This window comes from Ascaphus truei, chromosome 1, assembly GCF_040206685.1.
Source record: "Ascaphus truei isolate aAscTru1 chromosome 1, aAscTru1.hap1, whole genome shotgun sequence".
Taxonomy (NCBI): Eukaryota; Metazoa; Chordata; class Amphibia; order Anura; family Ascaphidae; genus Ascaphus; species Ascaphus truei.
The window spans coordinates 548264070-548282141 of record NC_134483.1 but is presented as its reverse complement, the minus strand read 5'-3'; the positions used below and the strand labels follow the sequence as shown (position 1 = coordinate 548282141).

At 43.2% G+C, this 18072-nt stretch overlaps 1 protein-coding gene across 1 annotated transcript in view; it reads right to left on the bottom strand.

Moving 5' to 3' along the window:
- Positions 1-18072, bottom strand: part of LOC142465907 (vomeronasal type-2 receptor 26-like) — a 59043-nt gene that overhangs the window by 3186 nt on the left and 37785 nt on the right. Inside the window, exon 4 of the mRNA XM_075570386.1 lies at positions 7783-8010. Within this exon, the coding sequence (XP_075426501.1) occupies positions 7783-8010 (228 nt within the window). The remainder of the gene's footprint in view (positions 1-7782; positions 8011-18072) is intronic.

Sequence of the window (18072 nt, the reverse complement as noted above, 5' to 3'; positions counted from 1 at the left end):
AATCCTTTGAAGTCCAAATGAAGTCCAAAAAATGCAAGAAACAGAAAAGCACTGACAGGAAAAAGGCTGCTTCTTTAAAGGGCACAACGACCTCCCTCTCCACCTGCATAGAAAATAGAAGAAAAAAGCACCCAATCCTAGTGCATTACTGTGCAAAAAATGGTTTAATTCCCAATAAAAGGCTCATAAAATGAACTCACAAACATAAAAGATAAAAAAGCATTGTATGAGTAATACTCATGCTCCAAAGGATCTGTAAGCGCTGCTGCTCTGCTACTCTGCTCCGTGACACCACCGCATCCAGTACAGCCCTCGTGTGTCTCTGCAGGAGAATGTCAGGCAGAACTCATAAATCAACGCTGAAGGAATCCACAGCACACCTGGCAGGGGATGAAAACAGTTTAGCTGTTGAAACGCGTAGGGCCAGGCATGATGTGGATTCCTGCAGCGTTTATTTATGAGTTCTGCCTGACATTCTCCGGCTTGCCATTTCCGTGCACGGCGTGACGTCATCTGTTCGTTCCGCCGCAAACACTGTCCCCGGTGGGAACCTAAACTATCTGGAGGTGTGTTCCCGGGGAAAGAATACTGTGAGGAGCCTGATGACGTGCGTTCCTGCTGGCAGAGATACACGAGGGCTGTACTGGATGCAGTGGTGTCACGGAGCAGAGTAGCAGAGCAGCAGCGCTTACAGATCCTTTGGAGCATGAGTATTACTCATACAATGCTTTTTTATCTTTTATGTTTGTGAGTTCATTTTATGAGCCTTTTATTGGGAATTAAACCATTTTTTGCAGAGTAATGCACTAGGATTGGGCGCTTTTTTCTTCTATTTTCTATGTACAGTACTATGTATGATTCCAGGTTCTCCAGTCCATAAAACCAGGGCTATCCAGAGTTATGAGATTAAAGTAATGCAATGTTAATGCCACAATGTGTAAAAATGATTGGGATTAAAGTTAGTTAAACAAACTTGCTCCCTTTATAGAAGGATTTGTGGTTCAGCATAGGGAGGTTCTTTGGGCTTGCTCCCTTTATAGAAGGATTTGTGACTCAGCATAGGGAGGTTCCTTGGGTTTGCTCCCTTTATAGAAGATTTGTGACTCGGCATAGGGAGGTTCCTTGGTTTGCTCCCTTTATAGAAGGATTTGTGGCTCAGCGTAGGGAGGTTCCTTGGGCTTGCTGCCTTTATAGTAGGATTTGTGGCTCAGCATAGGAAGGTTCCTTGGGCTTGCTCCCTTTATAGAAGGATTTGTGACTCGGCATAGGGAGGTTCCTTGGGCTTGCTCCCTTTATAGAAGGATTTGTGGCTCAGCATAGGGAGGTTCCTTGGGGTTGCTCCCTTTATAGAAGGATTTGTGACTCAGCATAGGGAGGTTCCTTGGGTTTGCTCCCTTTATAGAAGGATTTGTGGCTCAGCATAGGGAGGTTCCTTGGGGTTGCTCCCTTTATAGAAGGATTTCTGGCTCAGCATAGGGAGGTTCCTTGGGTTTGCTCCCTTTATAGAAGGATTTGTGGCTCAGCATAGGGAGGTTACTTGGATTTGCTCCCTTTATAGAAGGATTTCTGGCTCAGCATAGGGAGGTTCCTTGGGCTTGCTCCCTTATAGAAGGATTTGTGACTCAGCATAGGGAGGTTCCTTGGGCTTGCTCCCTTTATAGAAGGATTTGTGGCTCAGCATAGAGAGGATCCTTGGGCTTTCTCCCTTTATAGAAGGATTTGTGGTTCAGCATAGGGAGGTTCCTTGGGTTTGCTCCCTTTATAGTAGGATTTGTGACTCAGCATAGGGAGGTTCGTTGGGCTTTCTCCCTTTATAGAAGGAGTTGTGGCTCAGCATAGGGAGGTTCCTTGGGCTTGCTCCCTTTATAGAATGATGTGTGACTCAGCATAGGGAGGTTCCTTGGGCTTGCTCCCTTTATAGAAGGATTTGTGGCTCAGCATAGGGAGGTTCCTTGGGTTTGCTCCCTTATAGAAGGATTTGTGGCTCAGCATAGGAAGGTACCTTGGGTTTGCTCCCTTTATAGAAGGATTTCTGGCTCAGCATAGGGAGGTTCCTTGGGCTTGCTCCCTTTATAGAAGGATTTCCTTCTCAGCATAGGGAGGTTCCTTGGGCTTGCTCCCTTATAGAAGGATTTGTGGTTCAGCATAGGGAGGTTCCTTGGGTTTGCTCCCTTATTGAAGGATTTGTGACTCAGCATATGTCGGTTCCTTTGGCTTGCTCCCTTTATAGAAGGATTTGTGGTTCAGTATAGGGAGGTTCCTTGGGTTTGCTCCCTTATAGAAGGATTTGTGACTCAGCATAGGTAGGTTCCTTGGGGTTGCTCCCTTTATAGAAGGATTTGTGGCTCAGCATAGGGAGGTTCCTTGGGGTTGCTCCCTTTATAGAAGGATTTGTGGCTCAGCATAGGGAGGTTCCTTGGGTTTTCTCCCTTTATAGAAGGATTTGTGGCTCAGCATAGGGAGGTTACTTGGGTTTGCTCCCTTTATAGAAGGATTTGTGGTTCAGCATAGGGAGGTTCCTTGGGCTTGCTCCCTTTATAGAAGGATTTGCGGCTCAGCATAGAGAGGTTCCGTGGGCTTGCTCCCTTTATAGAAGGATTTGTGGCTCAGCATAGGGAGGTTCCTTGGGCTTGCTCCCTTATAGAAGGATTTGTGGCTCAGCATAGGGAGGTTCCATGGGTTTGCTCCCTTATAGAAGGATTTGTGGCTCAGCATAGGGAGGTTCCTTGGGCTTGCTCCCTTTATAGAAGGATTTGTGGCTCAGCATAGGGAGGTTCCTTGGGTTTGCTCCCTTATAGAAGGATTTGTGGCTCAGCATAGGGAGGTTCCGTGGGTTTGCTCCCTTTATAGAAGGATTTCTGGCTCAGCATAGGGAGGTTCCTTGGGATTGCTCCCTTTATAGAAGGATTTGTGACTCAGCATAGGGAGGTTCCTTGCGTTTGCTCTCTTTATAGAAGGATTTCTGGCTCAGCATAGGGAGGTTCCTTGGGCTTGCTCCCTTTATAGAAGGATTTCCTTCTCAGCATATGGAGGTTCCTTGGGCTTGCTCCCTTATTGAAGGATTTGTGGTTCAGCATAGGGAGGTTCCTTGGGCTTGCTCCCTTTATAGAAGGATTTCCTTCTCAGCATAGGGAGGTTCCTTGGGCTTGCTCCCTTATAGAAGGATTTGTGGTTCAGCATAGGGAGGTTCCTTGGGTTTGCTCCCTTATTGAAGGATTTGTGACTCAGCATATGTCGGTTCCTTTGGCTTGCTCCCTTTATAGAAGGATTTGTGGTTCAGTATAGGGAGGTTCCTTGGGTTTGCTCCCTTATAGAAGGATTTGTGACTCAGCATAGGTAGGTTCCTTGGGGTTGCTCCCTTTATAGAAGGATTTGTGGCTCAGCATAGGGAGGTTCCTTGGGGTTGCTCCCTTTATAGAAGGATTTGTGGCTCAGCATAGGGAGGTTCCTTGGGTTTTCTCCCTTTATAGAAGGATTTGTGGCTCAGCATAGGGAGGTTACTTGGGTTTGCTCCCTTTATAGAAGGATTTGTGGTTCAGCATAGGGAGGTTCCTTGGGCTTGCTCCCTTTATAGAAGGATTTGTGGCTCAGCATAGAGAGGTTCCGTGGGCTTGCTCCCTTTATAGAAGGATTTGTGGCTCAGCATAGGGAGGTTCCTTGGGCTTGCTCCCTTATAGAAGGATTTGTGGCTCAGCATAGGGAGGTTCCATGGGTTTGCTCCCTTATAGAAGGATTTGTGGCTCAGCATAGGGAGGTTCCTTGGGCTTGCTCCCTTTATAGAAGGATTTGTGGCTCAGCATAGGGAGGTTCCTTGGGTTTGCTCCCTTATAGAAGGATTTGTGGCTCAGCATAGGGAGGTTCCGTGGGTTTGCTCCCTTTATAGAAGGATTTCTGGCTCAGCATAGGGAGGTTCCTTGGGATTGCTCCCTTTATAGAAGGATTTGTGACTCAGCATAGGGAGGTTCCTTGCGTTTGCTCTCTTTATAGAAGGATTTCTGGCTCAGCATAGGGAGGTTCCTTGGGCTTGCTCCCTTTATAGAAGGATTTCCTTCTCAGCATATGGAGGTTCCTTGGGCTTGCTCCCTTATTGAAGGATTTGTGGTTCAGCATAGGGAGGTTCCTTGGGTTTGCTCCCTTATAGAAGGATTTGTGACTCAGCATAGTGAGGTTCCTTGGGCTTGCTCCCTTTATAGAAGGATTTGTGGCTCAGCATAGGGAGGTTCCTTGGGCTTGCTCCCTTATAGAAGGATTTGTGGCTCAGCATAGGGAGGTTCCTTGGGTTTGCTCCCTTATAGAATGATTTGTGGTTCAGCATAGGGAGGTTCCTTGGGTTTGCTCCCTTATAGAAGGATTTGTGGCTCAGCATAGGGAGGTTCCTTGGGTTTGCTCCCTTATAGAAGGATTTGTGACTCAGCATAGGGAGGTTCCTTGGGCTTGCTCCCTTTATAGAAGGATTTGTGGCTCAGCATAGGGAGGTTCCTTGGGTTTGCTCCCTTTATAGAATGATTTCTGACTTAGCATAGGGAGGTTCCTTGGGTTTTCTCCCTTATAGAAGGATTTGTGACTCAGCATAGGGAGGTTCCTTGGGTTTTCTCCCTTATAGAAGGATTTGTGGTTCAGCATAGGGAGGTTCCTTGGGTTTGCTCCCGTATAGACAGATTTGTGACTCAGTATAGGGAGGTTCCTTGGGTTTGCTCCCTTTATAGAAGGGTTTGTGGCTCAGCATAGGGAGATTCCTTGGGCTTGCTCCCTTTATAGAAGGATTTGTGATTCAGCATAGGGAGGTTCCTTGGGTTTGCTCTCTTTATAGAAGGATTTGTGGCTCAGCATAGGGAGGTTCCTTGGGTTTTCTCCCTTTATAGAAGGATTTGTGACTTAGCATAGGGAGGTTCCTTGGGTTTGCTCCCTTATAGAAGGATTTGTGACTCAGCATAGAGAGGTTCCTTGGGTTTGCTCCCTTTATAGAAGGATTTGTGGCTCAGCATAGGGAGGTTCCTTGGGCTTGCTGCCGTTATAGAAGGATTTGTGGCTCAGCATAGGGAGGTTCCTTGGGCTTGCTCTCTTTATAGAAGGATTTGTGGCTCAGCATAGGGAGGTTCCTTGGGTTTGCTCCCTTATATAGAAGGATTTGTGACTCAGCATAGGGAGGTTCCTTGGGCTTGCTCCCTTTATAGAAGGATTTGTGGCTCAGCATAGGGAGGTTCCTTGGGTTTGCTCCCTTTATAGAAGGATTTGTGACTTAGCATAGGGAGGTTCCTTGGGTTTGCTCCCTTATAGAAGGATTTGTGACTCAGCATAGGGAGGTTCCTTGGGTTTGCTCCCTTTATAGAAGGATTTGTGGCTCAGCATAGGGAGGTTCCTTGGGCTTGCTCCTTTTATAGAAGGATTTGTGGTTCAGCATAGGGAGGTTCCTTGGGTTTGCTCCCTTTATTGAAAAATTTGTGACTCAGCATAGTGAGGTTCCTTGGGCTTGCTCCCTTATAGAAGGATTTGTGGTTCAGCATAGGGAGGTTCCTTGGGCTTGCTCCCTTATAGAAGGATTTGTGACTCAGCATAGGGAGGTTCCTTGGGCTTGCTCCCTTTATAGAAGGATTTGTTGTTCAGCATAGGGAGGTTCCTTGGGCTTGCTCCCTTATAGATGGATTTGTGACTCAGCATAGGAAGGTTCCTTGGGCTTGCTCCCTTTATAGAAGGATTTCTGGCTCAGCATACGGAGGTTCCTTGGGCTTGCTCCCTTATAGAAGGTTTTGTGGCTCAGCATAGGGAGGTTCCTTGGGTTTGCTCCCTTATAGAAGGATTTGTGACTCAGCATTGAGAGGTTCCTTGGGTTTGCTCCCTTATAGAAGGATTTGTGACTTAGCATAGGGAGGTTCCTTGGGTTTGCTCCCTTATAGAAGGATTTGTGACTCGGCATAGAGAGGTTCCTTGGGTTTGCTCCCTTATAGAAGGATTTATGACTTAGCATAGGGAGGTTCCTTGGGCTTGCTCCCTTTATAGAAGGATTTGTGACTCGGCATAGGGAGGTTCCTTGGGTTTGCTCCCTTTATAGAAGGATTTGTGGCTCAGCATAGGGAGGTTCCTTTGGCTTGCTCCCTTTATAGAAGGATTTGTGGCTCAGCATAGGGAGCTCCCTTGGGTTTGCTCCCTTATAGAAGGATTTGTGGTTCAGCATAGGGAGGTTCCATGGGTTTGCTCCCTTTATAGAAGGATTTGTGGTTCAGCATAGGGAGGTTCCGTGGGCTTGCTCCCTTTATAGAAGGATTTGTGGTTCAGCATAGGGAGGTTCCTTGGGTTTGCTCCCTTATAGAAGGATTTGTGGCTCAGCATAGGGAGGTTCCTTGGGTTTGCTCCCTTTATAGAAGGATTTGTGGCTCAGCATAGGGAGGTTCCTTGTGTTTGCTGCCTTATAGAAGGATTTGTGGCTCAGCATAGGGAGGTTCCTTGGGTTTGCTCCCTTATAAAAGGATTTTTGGCTCAGCATAGGGAGGTTCCTTGGGTTTTCTCCCTTATAAAAGGATTTGTGGCTCAGCATAGGGAGGTTCCTTGGGTTTGCTCCCTTTATAGAAGGATTTGTGGCTCAGCATAGGGAGGTTCCTTGGGTTTGCTCCCTTATAAAAGAATTTGTGGCTCAGCATAGGGAGGTTCCTTGGGTTTGCTCCCTTATAGAAGGATTTGTGGCTCAGCATAGGGAGGTTCCTTGGGCTTGCTCCCTTATAAAAGGATTTGTGGCTCAGAATTCTGTAAATCTTTGTTGACTGCGTAATCACTTTACCTTTTAATATTGTTTTATAATATTGTGTGTCATTACTATAAATGAAGAATAACTATGTTGAAGGAGATTTGAATGAAATGATATCATTAACCCTTCCTGTGACTGTATATGGAATACGATCACAGATTTTGTGAGAGCAGCTGCCAGGATATTGATAGAGAAGGTGGTGATTTAGCATTGGCATTTATAGTTCCAAACTCCGGCATTCTCACAGTATAGTCGAATGATTGAATCATCAACATTGCATATCTCCAGCTTTTCTACTAGAAAGTTAGCAATAATCTGGACAGTTTCTAATCTTAATATATTAAACACACACACCAAACACGCACACGCACAAGCACACACACGTACACAGGCACACACATACACAGACACACACACAGACCTACACAAAAACACGCACACTCACACAGAGACACACACACAGAGACAAACACACACGCACAAGCACACACACGCACACACGCACACGCACACAGGCACACAGACACAGAGACACAGAGACACACAGACACAGAGATACAGAGACACTGAGACACTGAGACACTGAGATAAACACACACAAAGAGACAAACACACACACAGAGACAAACACACACACAGAGACAAACACACACACACACAGAGACATAAACACACACAGAGACAAACACACACACACACAGAGACACACACACACACACACACACACACACACAGAGACAAACACACAGACACAGAGACACACACACAGAGACACACACTCACACACACTCACACACACTCACACACTCACACACACTCACACACAACACACACACAGAGACAAACACACACACAGATACAAACAACACACAGAGACAAAAACACACACAGAGACAAACACACACACACAGACACACACTCACACACACTCACACACACTCACACACAACACACACACTATAATATATCATTATTACATACTAGGAGAATGGGGGAATTTCCTGAGTTGAAGATGGTTGGTTACAGTTTATGTGGTGACTGACCTGACTGAGGTTATGCTTCCACATGATGTCACTCTGATTGATGATGAGCTGCTCTCCTTCAGGAGCTGATGTATTGAAGCTTCCAACATGTCTCACCAAGAAGGTCCCATTGGCTAAAACAAACCGGTTTATAATGTGATACAGTGTGGCCATTTCTCCATTCTCATTGAAATATACATCCTCCCCAGTGGGATCCTTGAATCGAACTCCTCGTATAAAATTCTGTACCTATCAGATTGGCAGATTTGTTAATAACAGGTTCATTTATAAGTTGTTATAAACCCATCAGAAAACCCAATTCCTTCTGATTATTGTACTATAGGATATGAGAGAACAGCCTTGATCAAGAATGCAGTAGTAAAGACTTTATGGAGCTTGTTTTTGTAGCTATTCTAGTAGCTCAGATGAGATAATATCAGCTCTGGAATTGCGGGTTTATCAAAGATTCATCTCGCCGGCACTAAAGTGGCGAGATGGGATCTGAGAGCAGGACTTAGAATAAAAAATGCATTTTTCCTGCATCGGATTGAAGCCAGGAGTCTCCGGAGCTGATACCCATTAATTCTATCCGATGCAATAAAAATGCATTTACAGGCTGCTTCATTATATTAGCGGCTAACTGCTAAGGCAATGAATGGGTTAACTACCAGTGTCTGGTTTATTGTGGCTAGCGGGGGTGGGTGAAGGTGGTATTTGGCCCATGGTTGGTGTTTAGGCATAGCGGGGGGGTTGCAGAAGGAACTAACCTCTTAATTACCTTAGCGGTTACTACCGGTAAGGTAATGAAGGGGTTAACCCCTCACGTTACCCACCCAGTAGGTATAAACACCCACCACAGTCCAAATACCACCTTTGCCCATCCCCGCTACCCACAATACACATAAAAACAAATACAAACACAATACTAAGCAATACGCCTATTCATTGTAGAGAAAGGAAATACAAGACGCGCTATCCCAAATGTTCATTAAATCCTTTAACAAATAGCTGTTACAGTATCTCCCTGGAGCTCCTGTTCTCCGGTAATCAGCTGGGTCACTGAAGGAAACAGTCAAACAAAAAAAGGGCGCAAAAGAGGAAACAAAAACAGAATCAGTAACAGTATAATCACATTTATGTAAAAAACACAGGTGATATTCACATCAATGAAAAATCACATTACAAAATAATCACATGGTCCTCAGCCATCCAATATCCGTCACTGTGGTATCACATGCTGCGCAATGACGTCCCCACAACGAGTTTTGCGCCTTTTGCCTTGCTCGCAGTTTGCGGGTATAGCCAGGTATCTTCTCCGTGGAAGGTACCGTGAACTTTCTTAACGTGGAGCGGTCAGGGTAAGCCTTCCGAAGCAGGTACCCTGCACCTAGTTGAGGCAAGAGTCTCCCCCCAGACCTCCAGTTAAGTATTTTGTGTATCATTGGTATATCTGCTGGTCTCACTAGAATAAACCTCATTTTATTCCACTGCGCACCTTGTTCTGCCTTGTGATCTCAGAAGGTAAAAGTGTTAAAAGTACTGGTCTTCCGTGACAGCACTTTTGCCCATTATTGTATTGTACTGTATGGTTGTTGGGGGTAGAGGGGGTGCCCATTCATTCCCATTGAGGTTATTATTGCTCCGATTGAGGGCATACGGTAGGTAACCACAATAGCAATGAATAGGTGTGTGCTAAGAACTTAGCTTCTAGTCTGCGTCCTCGTGGGATAACATAACTGCTAAACAAAAAACAAAGCAGATAAATAAAAAGAAACACTTGTAAACACTTGTATACTTAATTCGCAGGGTGTTGAGGCTATCACACTTTTTTTGCATGCAGATAACACTCTCATTTTGCACAGCAACAATTTATAATTGATAGTATCCTTTTTATATTGAATCACAATTGTGTTTTATTTGAGGGTCAGTTCTATCTCCAGACCACTAAGACAGCCATGGGGACACGTTTTGCACCAAATTATGCGGGACTTTTTATGGAAAACGGGAGCTCGATTTCATCTGCAATATTAATGAATTTAACAAACACCTTAAATATTATCGAAGATATATAGATGATATATTGATTGTTTGGGCAGGGACGTTGGAAGATCTCAATAACTTTATCAGCTATTTGAATCGAAATGGTAGAAATCTTGTACTGATTGGTACAAACCACAGTACTGAGATTAACTTTTTGGATCTCAACTTGAAAATTTAGAACAACAATATCGTTACAAAATACATACTTTAAATAAGTTGATGTAAACTCATACTGTACCTGGATTTCCAGAGCAGTCATTCCAAATGATGGTTGAACAACATCCCATACGGTCAAATGCTACGGGCCAGGAGAAATTGCTCCCAGGTATCAGATTTTGACGAACAATCTGGAGTTTTATCCCAAAAATGTGCTGATTAGGGTTATGATTCAACACTTGTTAATAGGTCCATTCAGAAAAGCAAAGATTATCTTAGACATCAACTGCTGATCTCCAAGAAACAAAAACCACAGTAAATGAGTTTGGTGATACACCATTATTCATTTCAGGGTTTTGTAAGCATGATAACAGAATAATAAAGATCCTAAAGAAGCATTGGGGTGTCCTCCAAATGGACCCTATTCTGCAAGATAAAATCACAAGGAAACCTAAAATAGGATTTAGAAAAGCCAGAAACATTACAAACATTTTGGCTCCCAGTGCATTTAAAAAGGTAACCGTAAATGCACCTTTAAATGAGAACTTCCAATTTAAACCAGTAGGGAACTTCATATGCGGAAAGTGTGTTAAGTGTAAATACATGGTGTTTGATAGAAGCTTATGTGATATTAGACTGGAAAATATCACAGTATTACACAATTTAATTGTCTGACAACGTTTTGTTGTGTATATCATAGATTGTCCATGCAATTTATGGCATGTTGGTAAGACAATTAGGCCACTCAAACCAAGTATTGGAGAACATGTCAATGGAATAAAAAATGCCCAAAGTAATTTGGATAAAGATAAAAAAATTACATAACCTGGATGTTTCATTCCTGAAATAGAATTTGCCTTATCTATAACTGTATGACATCCAGATCCTGTGTTCAGAGTGTTTACTATTTCACATTTTCTTTGCTGTCTATGTTAATGGAGAATAGTTCTGATATTGATTGATTATTATTTATCAAGATTTTATCAATTTTTTTTATCACATCCTTTATTGTGGATGCTTCCATAATAATTATATTTTAATTTATTTTAGATTTATTCAATGGTTATATTTATTATTTTTATATCTGTTTCATTATTCAATATAATATTTGTTGTATTATTAATCATTATTAGTTGAGTGTATTTGTGACAGTGCATATTCTATATATATATATTTACTTTTATATTCTATTGCAGCGCTCCCCCCCCCTTACCTCGGCTCCGGCGTCATGATGTCACATTGCCATGGCAATTTAAAGGGGGTTATGCTGCACTCCACAATGATAAATTAATGTATACAGTTTACCGGTGCTGCTGGTTCAAGGAGGTACCTGTCAGGTATGTTCCAAGGCAATACTCAGGAAGGAAGGATCCAACGCTCCACGGTTTTTTAAATAAAGTTCATTTATTGTGCCACACAACGTTTCGACCAATAGGTCTTTCTCAAGTGAATAGGCATGCACCAATTGAGGAAAAACCCATGGCACCATGACGTTACATGACCTTGCGGCATCATTTAACACAGCGTTTCAATGGCGACGCCCCTCCAGGAACCACCGGAGCCAAGGTAAGTGCAGTTTACAGAGGCCTTCGCCGCTTCCTAGGCACTTAATTTAAGTGCCTTCAGGAAGTGCATGGGGCCTCTGTAAACCCTGCACCCCCCAGTTTGCACACCGCTATTCTATTGTGTCTTTTATATATATTTTTGTATAGTGTCAGCAATTATGTTTTTCTTTCATGGTTTTTTTGCAATATTTGTATTGCTATGTACGTAACCTTTTCTTTTTATTTATGTGCTTTGTTTTTTGTTTAGTAGTTATGCTATGTTTCATGTACTATTTGTATTGCCTTGTATGTAGCCTTAGTAATGCAATGTTCTGATTGGCTGGCTTATTAACTATATCCTGATGCGATCTGGATTTGCATGAAGGTACAAGCCTTCTGGTATTTAAACCCCGCCTTAGAATCATTTAGACTAACCCCTGATGAAGCATCATGAAGGCGCAAAACATGCTGTGGTGACATCATTGCGCAGCACGTGATACCGTGATGACGGCTATTGGACGGCTGCCAATCATCCGCTCTCACGAGCATGCCTACTAGAAGCTAAGTTCTTTGAACACACCTGTTCATTGCTATTGAGGTTACCTATACCCTCAATGGGAGCAATGATAAACTCAATGGGAATGAATGGGCACCCCCTCTACCCCCAACAACCATTCAGTACAGCACAATACAATAATAGGCAAAATTACTGAATTAATGTCATGGGAGGCCAGTACATTTAACACTTTTAACATTTTTACCTTCGTACTAGGCAGAACAAGGTACTTAGTGAAATAAATGAGGTTTATTCTAGTGAGACCAGCAGATATACAAATTATACACAAAATAAAGTAGAATACACACTTAACTTGGGTGTGGGGGGAGTCTATAGCCTCAATTGGGTGCAGGGTGCCTGCTTCGGAAGGCTCCATGTCCAGAAACTTCACGGTACCTTCCTCGGGGAAGATACCTGGCTATACCCGCTAACTGCAAGCAAGGCAAAGCTGGAAATTGGCCGCAAATGCAGAACTTGGTCTCAACTAGGAAGGCTTCTCCGGCAACTCTGTGCTGAGTGCTTTGCTATTCGGAGCAAAGCACTTTTGAAAAACCTGCCAGCGCCTCACCGACCCAAGTTCCAAGACGGATCACGGGCATATCTCGAGAATCCATTTAGAGATTTGTTCGAATAACAGCCGCTGCATCTGTATCACAAAAGGAAACATCATGTTAACTATAATCTATCCCTAGAAGAGAAAAAGCTTCCAAAGGGATGGTGGACAACAAAGACTAGGGGCCTCATGCAGTAAGCGACGATAAGCCCTATCTCGCCAAAAAAGCCTACTGATATTCAGTAAGCCCTGAGAAGTTGTCGAGATAAGGAAAACTCGCCTTTTTTTTGGCGGAATAAAAATCCGCTGACAGCTTGGCGAGAAGCCCTATCTCGCCGCTCATCGACAGTTTTTCAAACTCGCTGTATTCTATTTGCCCCAATCAGCATCTCGCAGCAGATAACAGCTCAAAAATGATGAATTTATCGCCAAATCGCCTCTGCACAAACAGTTTGCAAGAAGCTGGGGACGAGCGGCGAGGAGCGGCGAGACGAGACTTAGAAATAATCAGGCCTTTATTTGATCATAGCTTTAAAGTATGGAGACTATGAAGCTGTGCCATATTATTTAGGATTTGTGATGCCGTGGCCTTAACCCTTTCCGGTCCAATATCGGAATACATCCGATAAAAAAATTTGCCACTTGCGGTCCAATGTTGGATCGGGAGGAGGAGGGAGGAGGGAGGAGGGGGGAAGTTGTGGAGTGAGGCACCGGCAGCAGCACAAGTCCCCTGCATTCCCTTCTCTCAGCAGCCACACTGATCCCCCTCCTCCCCCCCAGCCTTGCACCGATCCGCCCCCCCCCAAACCCTGCACCGATCCGCTCCCCACCCCACAGTGCCGCACCAATCCCCACAGGCAGACAAAGCAGCTGACATCGGAGGTAGGGGCGGGGGGTGTGTGAGCGAATTGTGCGGTGAGTGTGCGCAGTGTGTGGTGATTGTGCGCTGTGAGTGTGTGCAGTGTGCTGTGAGTGTGCACAGTGTTTGCAGTGTGCTGTGAGTGTGTGTAGTGTGCTGTGAGTGTGCGCAGTGTGCTTTGAGTGTGCGCAGTGTACGCTGTGAGTGTGTGCAGTGTGTGCAGTGTGTGCAGTGTGTGCAGTGTGTGCAGTGTACGCAGTGTGCACTGTGAGTGTGTGCAGTGTGTGTGCAGTAAAAAACAGCTGTATGTGTTTTTTTTCCCAAAAAATAAATTAGACTTGCTGGCGCACTTAGTGAAAATTAATTGGACCGCAAAGGGTTAAAAAGAACTATTTTTTATCAATATAAGCGTTTCACTTATTGAACTAATAGTGTCCCGCACAAGTTATTAATGTGTTGAGATATGACTTGCTGATGTTATGATTCTTTACGTGGTACATTAATGTTTACGTTCGCAGGATAGTGCTATCGTAACCTCTTAAAGGTACAGTTCTTACAATAACAAAAATACATGCAGGCATACCCCGCATTAACGTATGCATATATACATACATACCCCGCGTTAACGTACGCAATGGGACCGGAGCACGTATGTAAAGCGAAAATGTACTTAAAGTGAAGCACTCCCTTTTTCCAGTTATTGATGCATGTACTGCACTGCAATCATTATATACGTGCATAACTGGTGTAAATAATGCATGTGTAACAGGCTCTATAGTCTCCCCGCTTGCGCACAGCTTCGGTACAGGTAGGGAGCCGGTATTGCTGTTCAGGACGTGCTGACAGGCGCATGCGTGAGCTGCCGTTTTCCTATTGGTCGATATGTCCTTACTCGCGAGTGTACTTAAAGTGAGTGTCCTCAAACCGGGGTATGCCTGTATATATTAAACTTTGGCATAACTGTTATTACTATCACAAATAAGCAGGCCCTACTTTTGGCATGTCATTTGACAATGTTTTTAATGTATTACGCATTTTCAAAGTTACATCCCCTTCCTCTTCTGATTTGTTTTTTTTTTCATCTCCACCCTCTCTCTATTAGGGTACCAATTGTATCTAGTAACTGGCCACACATACAGATGCAAGGACTACATTTCCCACAATGCTGTGCAATAATGTGATGTAATAATCCTGATCAAGTGACTGATTACAGAACGGATCGCTCATCAGTGTACCAATTCTGTTTCAATTGTGCATATTTAATTTATGCACATAAATAATAATTTTTATTATAAAATTTTATAAACAAATAGAACATTTCAAAATCGGCTTAACAAATCAACATACGTAAATGATTTGGTAACAATGGTCACTAATTAAAAAAAAACTACCCCCATTGCTGACTGTTGCGTACGTTCCAATTATTATTGTTTTTTTTAAATGTAGTTATTAACCAAGGTATATGAAGATTGACGTCACGTGTAAAAAATATGTCATATTGTAATATATTTGAATAGCTAATTAATACATATTCAGATTTTCTAGACACACATTGAACTTATATATTACTGTTTTTTAATTACTTTTGTAACTAATTGAAATTAATTAAGACACGTGACCTACACACATACAGTAGCTACTTAAATTAAATTAATTGCACACTTACTTCGAGGTAGAGATGGCGTTTTCTGAGATGGAGATAGAGGAGATAATGTTGAGAAGGAGAAGACTAGTTTTGGAGGAGAGACAGGGGAGAGAGGAGATGAGAGGAGAGGGCGCGGATAGGAGAGGGCAAGGGAGAGGGAGAGGGGACAGGAGAGACGTGGTGCCCCGTCCATGTCTACATCGTGATTTAACTAGTTTGGACGGGCTTACGGATGAGGAGATAATTAGTCGATATCGCTTTAGCTGCGCAGCAATCTTATCTCTTTATGACAAGATAAGAGAAGATTTAGATTTTGTAACAGCCAGAGGTCGTGCAGTCCCTGGGCTTGTTAAAATGCTGTGCTCATTACATTTTATTGCTTCTGCATCTTTTCAGACAACTGTGGGAACAATAGGCGGGGTCTCGCAGTCATCATTCTCGCGGGCCCTTAGCCAGTTTCTATGTGCACTAACTAGATGCGCTAGGCATTATATACATTTTCCTAGAGAGCAGACAGAGTGGCTGGAAATCAGGAATGGCTTTTACACCATAGCCGGGCTTCCATGCGTGATGGGTGCAATCGATTGCACACATGTTGCTTTGACTCCACCGACTGTAGATGAGCATGTGTACCGTAATAGGAAACTGTAACGCTTGTGCTACCCATGAGCAAGACTGGACCCCGGTACTGAGGTTTGGAAGTAGCAAACCACGCACCCACAACAGCGGGAGCTTGCCTGGCAGGTGGATTGTCAAATGTAGCCGGGTCTGGGTTGGAGAGAGTGGGTTATTCAATACTTGCCAAGGTCTTGGAGTGGAGATTTCAGACTAGTCAAAGTCTGTTAGCCATGGTCTGGGATTGGAGAGATCAGAATCATGGAAGTCCATATAGCCGTGGTCTGGGGTTGAAGAGGTTAGAATATTGAGGTCTGTATAGCCGTGGTCTGGGTTGGAGATTCCCACAAGGTCGAGGGCAAGCTAGGGTCAGTATCCAGAGAGATTCCAAGGTAATGCCGGGTCGGTACACGAAGGGTTAAACTGCAAGGTAAACACAAGGCAAGGAGCAGGTCACAATGGACATAGGCGCTCAAGGCTAGAGGAAGTTATGCTCAGCAATGACTGGGAGTGAGAGCAGGTGTACTTATGGGAAACAGGAACCAGTAGCTAGGGAGGTGGAGTAGAGGCACGGCCTCTGCGGAGGCAAGGATTGGCTGCAGGAGACAAGTGGGCTAATGAATACTTGGCACGTAGCTGGGGAGCGGTGCACGTCGTGATGTGTGCGTGCCACACATGAGAGAAGCGCGTCACATCTTAGGGGGCAGAGCTAAGCTACATGGCACACTAGAAGAGCTGCGCGTGCGTGCGCATGCGCTGGTGCCAGAGCGGAGGTCTGAGATGAGACAGATAAGGAGGGAACCCGTTGCAAAGGACGTGTTCCCCGATACCTTACAGAAGCACTTTCACTCCATGAATGTGCAGGTCGTATGCGATGCCTACATGAAAATTCTGAACGTGGTAGCCAGATTTCCAGGTTCCGGCCACGATTCCTCTATCCTGAGGAACTCATCTGTCTTCCATGCATTTGAAACAGGTCATTTTGGGCATGGTTGGCTGGTGTGTGAGTATAAATAATTAATTTCACTGTTAGGCAACATTTTGTGGTAATGTTGTTTGTTTTATAAGTTTAGTTATTTTAATTATCACATCCATTTTGTCAAATACTCAAAAGTACATAAATATTTTTAAAACTTAATTGTTAGAATGTAGATTAGATTTTTGTTAATAAAAAATCCATGTGTATTTGACATACAATACATCTGTTATGTTAAAAAATAAGATGAGCCATATTTGAATACTACCTATCTAACATCCAAACCTGCCATTTATTATTAAATTTACTATGGATGTTTAATGTCATTAAATAATATGATTTATTAAGGTTTCAAATACAGATATCTGAATGTTTTATGATCTTCTCAGATATGGATAAACACCTCATAAGTTAGATATACAATATGTTTGACATCATAGAACTAGTGTGTCAAAAACAATATATAAGTAGAAATATTTTTACATTGTACTATGTTTTTTAATTATTTGAATATGATGTTTTATAGGTGACCCAGGATATGGGCTCTGACCATGGCTCTTAATCCCACTGGCTAACCCTCAAGTCCCAGCAGAGGAAAGATATAATGTGGCACACGTAACCACTAGGTCTGTTATAGAGAAGACATTTGGACTGTTGAAAAGTCGGTTTAAATGTCTGGATCACTCAGGTGGTGCCCTATAGTACAGGCCTAAAAAGGTGTCTGACACAGTGATTTGTTGGTGCATTCTGCACAATGTTGCACTGCGTCATAGTCTTCAAGACGACATAAGGGAGGGTCTGGAGGAGGACCCTCCTGTCCATGCTGCAGGGGATCAGGAGCAAACAGCCAGTGGGGTGGAGACACGTCTGAATGTGATAAACAACTATTTTTCAGGTAAGCAACAATGTATATGTTAACATGAATATATACATTCATTCATGTTTATTACAATGACATTTTACAAATATTATTATCTTAGGATAGGGATGCCTATAAGCAACTTCTTTGCCCGAGTGTACAAACACATCTGGCTAAGGTATGTGAAGCTCAATGATCTTGTATAAAAACATGTAATAACATGAGTAACATGTGTGCATGAGAGGACTATGTTGAGCATGTACAAGTGTTATGTTCATTTTTGTGTTGTGTATGTGTTAACATTTGGTGTTTCTTAATTTTCAGTCATATTAAACGAATCATCATTGAAGACATCTCTAAAAATGTACGTACATTAAAGTTTAACATTAAATCTATTTTGTTTAACATTATGTACTTTGTGTTAATATCTAAAGAAAATGTTTGGATGAAATATTAACATATGTACCTGACAATTAGATACATTATAACGAACAGAGATAACAAAACA